The 5,213-nt window shown below is 34.3% G+C and overlaps 1 protein-coding gene across 1 annotated transcript in view; it reads left to right on the plus strand.

Annotated features, from left to right (window-relative positions):
- The first annotated feature begins 4,124 nt into the window (after positions 1-4,124).
- Positions 4,125-5,213, plus strand: part of LOC133183252 (uncharacterized) — a 3,442-nt gene continuing 2,353 nt past the window's right edge. Inside the window, exons 1-2 of the mRNA XM_061318213.1 lie at positions 4,125-5,114; positions 5,190-5,213. The exon at positions 5,190-5,213 is cut by the window's right edge and continues 45 nt beyond it. Coding sequence (XP_061174197.1) covers positions 4,125-5,114; positions 5,190-5,213 — 1,014 coding nt within the window. The remainder of the gene's footprint in view (positions 5,115-5,189) is intronic.

Here is a 5,213-nt window from a genome sequence, read left to right on the forward strand (position 1 = left end):
CAACATATAAGTCATGATATAATACAGGAAATTTGAGAAAATTAAGAGGGCTGGGTGGTTGTGGCCATTTTCAGACTATATCGATCTCCTTTAGAAGAAGAGCTCCAGATAAAGATATACAAAAATGATCAAATTTTATAACTAAAATGTATGAAATTTTTGTTTGCCAAATGATAGTTGACAGCTTAAGATATCATACCTAAAAAAAATAATTTATATCTGATGGTTAATTTGTTGACCCCCCCCCCCCAGCCTCCTTAACTTCAAATCTGTGTCTATGCCCTTTTAATGGGATATTGGCCCATTGAAGCATATTGTATTGATTTGATATTGATAACATTGTTGATGGGTATTGGCCCATTCATTTGACATTGATAGCATTGATAATTGAATATTAGCCCATTTTACCCATATTGCGTGGCGTTGTGCATTCTTGAACTTTACCCAGTGCACAATATAGCCCACTTGGGGTCGCCACTTTTGTTGTTGATTGTTGGAGAGACGGTCCTGCGGCAGCTCCCAAATTTGTCATTAATTATGTCACCGCGACCAGATACGCCAAACTTTGAATAAATCTCATTTATTTCTAATAACATATGATATAAAAAGAAATGATAATGGTAAAGCCACCTTAGAGAGAACTTTTTTTTTCAATTACACATACCTGTAACATAACAAATAGCCCTTCTCTTATCAAAGTTTTATGCACATTCCTGTAATGGAAAAAAAAGAAAACTTTTCTTTTTTTAGGCAATTTATTGAGTTTTAATCAAGAGACTATTTTTTATATTTTGATTTTCCAAATCATTGCTGTCTTGAGATATTACTATGTATAATTGTTTTGATTGCAGTTAGCTGGGGTATTCATGACTTACTTCTTTTTACTTATTAAATTCCGAATCTAGGTAAGTATGGGTATATTATTATATTCTCTTTTATCTTTTCATTTGAGTAAAGAAGGCAGGGAAATGAGATAAAATTGACATTGGGCTTTATATTAAAATATTTCTGATAGTAATTACTTATGTGGGAAAAAACAGTGACGAAAATAATTAATAAAAAAGGTGAAGAAAAAGAACAGTGATCAATCTTAAACCCCTTTAAATAATACTAATTGTGAAACGTGCAAAATACACAGATCCCTGAAAAGGCCAAAGTTAAAAACAGATGCCTAATTATAACGAGTTTCATTTAATTGACCCCAGGTCTGCTCTTTTCACGAGAAAACAAACCATTAATATACATTTTGTTATTACAGATAAAGGGTCAGTCAATGAGATGGAATTTAAAGCAAGATAATATAACCCAGAAAAACAGCGTTTTTTACGAAGTGTTCCTAGTAGAGATTGTTCTATCTGACGTATCCGTATAAGTATCCGTATCCGTATACGTATCGAGGTGAGAGAGGCATCTCGATCCCGATGTCTAAACTATTTACTAAAATTTCCATCGTTATTTGTTTGGTTTTAAAGCAGCCCCATTCATTAAAGAATAGCATATGGTATTTTTTCTAATAAAAAATTTATTAAGCTGCTGTAAAAGTTTGTTTTTTTGCTGGAAAATTTAAAAAAAAAAAAATAGATAATGAAATTCAATAAATTTGTATATGTTTTCATTATATTGTTTAAAACTTTAATTGCAATTTTGTTTAAAAACATTTATCGGGATCCCCCTCTCTCCCTCTTAACATCAGGACATTTTATTGATTGATTCTGTAATTTACATTAGATGACATAAACTTTAACCCCCTCACTCACACACTAAATGCAAAAGACGTTGATATCCACACAATCAATAAAACCGTGTAGCAGTTTTCTAAAGAGAATTTGCTTCCAGACCCTTACCAGTATATGCTTAAAAATGCCAGTCCCCCCCCCCCCCCGGGAACACACACAAACTTTCATAGCGTCTGTTGACTTTCTTCATTCTTTTTTTTTCAATGAACTATTTGACAAATACCTGTATGTCTCCCCTTCCCCTCCCCAGTTGAAATTGCTACTTTCGGGCCAATTCTCATACGGCTTGTTTTATATTTTGTCCTTTCAACAGTAATAACTTGAAAAGACTTCAAGGCGACAAAAATAGGTAATGAAATGAAAATTCAATTGTTAAATTTGATTTTTCTTTTAGTTCTCTTGTTGTCGTACATGTGTATTATAATAGAACTGTTTCAAAATAGGGTATTCATTATCTTAACTCTCTTTTTATAAAAAAGAAAAGAACATTAGACTAAAAAATGCCAAAAACAATAGATTTATCTATTTCTTCTATGCTACCTTGTCCATCCAGCTGATTTTTATTTATTTATATCTATATTTTTATTTATTTATGCATTTTGGCCCAGATTGGGACAAGTGTGAGTCAATTCAACACACAGTTCATAGAATTGAATAGAAGAGGCTGCTTCAACGTAGCAGAGAAATAAAAAACACACAGAATAAAGGATAAGATTTATACAAAACATTTAATAGATAAAATATCAGCATTTATTTCAGAGTTTTGATCCCGCTTGTACACAAAGAATTACAGTCATCTTAATTTCAATAAATAAATCATTTAAGTAAACTTTAGTCAACATGTATATAAAGTAATGTATAAGACATAAAAAAATTTCTCCGTTTATCTCCTTATCGACAATTGTTAATTCGTCCTCGACAAAAACTGCGTGTAATTGCATCACTTTCGGAAATCGTAGTCCTTTCTCTGGAATTTCGGATACGGCTATCACCTAACAATTTAGGGAATTTAGAGTCTTCAAACCACCCCAGAAATTGCCAGTTTTCCAAAGCTTTTCTGGAGAACTATGTCCATCAAATATAATCAAATGATATACAGAATGTTGATAATGATAAAAAAGAAAATGAAGATGGGAATGTTCAGTGACACCCCCCCCCCCACACACACACACACAGAGTATTCAGTATGATCACCTTTTTATTGTCAAAGTTTTGATAAGGTGACTTGTCATTTTTTAGTTTAGTTTAGTTTCTCCCTGCCTCGGCCCAGCTTCCCCCTTCTCCACTTTGTTAATCAATTTTAAGTGTCTGCTTGATGTAGACAAATTTATACTCATCTAGAATGTTGATCTCTGACACCTCGTACAGTTAAACTTTGTTAACTCAAACCCTTTGAAATATCGAAGTTTTAATTGGTCCAATCAAGTTCGAGATAACGAGCGTTGACTGTATGCATTATGGGGAATATGTCTTGTATTGGTAAAGGTTCCTTCTAGAATGAAACAATAATATATCCTGATAGTGTGTGTGTGTGTGTGTGTGTGTGTGTGTGTGTGTGTGTGTGTGTGTGTGTGTGTGTGTGTGAGGGTGTGTGTGTGTGTGTGTGTAAGGGTGTGTGTGAGGGTGTGTGTGTGTGTGTGAGGGTAGGTGTGTGTGTGTGTGTGAGAGAGAGAGAGAGAGAGAGAGAAGTCCCTTTTTGAACCTTTTTTTTTTATTTTTTAACAATTTAATAAAAATATACATATTTTTTTTAACTAATTTTATTTTTTTTAATCCTTCCATAAAATGATAGGTGAGAACAGCAACTTGATACGTTTCATTAGAAATATTACTGTATATCTTATTTTCCAATGAATGAGGTTAAAATCAAACAAGAAACGATGGAAATGTTACCCAACGGTTAAATCATCGGGATCGAGATGCCTCTCATACTTCGATACGTATACGGATACGTCAGATAGAACAATCTCTAGTATTTCATATTCATTGCTAATTTTCTTTCATTTGCTATGTAAGCAAATCAGATAACATCAATATGCACGACAAATAACATTTGATGTCATAATGGATTGCAAATAGTAATTATAGCAAATGAGTAGAATTTTGATATGTTGTTTCTCCTTAAAAGCATTCCCCTTTTTGTTCTATTCAGAAATAATATTGATCAACGTAACGGGTAATTCTATTAAACATCTCTTCCCCCTGGTCAATCACTCTATATTGACAACGCAGGTATTAAAACGTGACTTCTTTGTATGAAATGTAACGGATTTTGAGATATTGTGTTGTTTTCAATCGCTTTTTTGTAAAAGATGCTCAATGGGTATTATGATAAAATTATAAAAACTATTCGAACACTGTCGTTTACTAAACTTTATCTGCCACACTATGACGCCTCTTAGACTCCACATGCGCCCACTGCATTTGACTCTTGGGATTTTTGGATTATGGCATTCTGCAAAGAACGGTAAAGTCGAACCTGAGCTTGAGAAGAGTGGTAATAACAAGGAATTAACGAAACCTCGCTTTGCATTCAAAGTTTTGAGAATATATTGTATTTTTATCTGCTGTCTGTTAACGTTTAATGTTCTACGCTACATTCCAAGCTTCTGGGTCGGAATCGACTTTGTTCCTGGTCTCACGGCACTTAGGGTAGTGATTCTTTTATGGTACACCCAGAATGCCATCAGTGCTATCGTTCTTTTCGTGTTCTTTGATAACAAGGACCACTTCCAAAAGTATACGGAACAGTATAACCGCGTGATTAGTGATCAGATCTCAAAGCGACTCAAAACAAATCCAGGATGCCAGATAATCAGAAGATGTATGATACGAAACCTAGTTATAGGGTGGAGCTTTGTAATCTTCAACTCACTTCTCTTAGCCTCTCTGATATTTTCGAACATCGTTCCAGTTTTTGTAGTAATTACATGCAACCCTATGTCTTATACTTCTGTTATGGTAAGGATCTTAGTGTGCTTCATTCAGTTTTTGAATTCAGGAGTTTGGATATTTCCTATTGTCCTTCACTACACTCTAACAACAGCAATTCAACTCCGATTTGAGGAATTAAATGGGCTTATAGAGAACACAGCTTTAGACAAATGTGACGATCGTTTTGAAATCGTTAAGAATGTTCGTCAGAAACATCTACAGTTGTGTAAAATGGTGGAAACGGTAGACCAAAGTCTGAGCTACTACGTAGCAAATATGTACACCGCAAACATAGCACTTGCCTGCTTCATAGCATATAATATGATAAATGGATTCAGCACATCCAGTAGTATACCCGAGACCATCATTCTTTCTTTCTGGCTCGCTTCTTCCTTCTTCATATTGTTCATCATCTCCAAGAAATCAGCTACATTACACGAGAAGGTAATCGCTCTCTCTCCTCTCCCCCCCCCCTCTCTCTCTCTATCGTGTTGCAATTAAATTTTTTTCGGTTTTCAGGCGCATGATTTATCCTCCTTGGTC

Source organism: Saccostrea echinata, unplaced genomic scaffold (genome assembly GCF_033153115.1).
Source record: "Saccostrea echinata isolate AGI-Se365-2 ecotype Australia unplaced genomic scaffold, CSIRO_AGI_Sech_v1 ptg000009l, whole genome shotgun sequence".
Taxonomy (NCBI): Eukaryota; Metazoa; Mollusca; class Bivalvia; order Ostreida; family Ostreidae; genus Saccostrea; species Saccostrea echinata.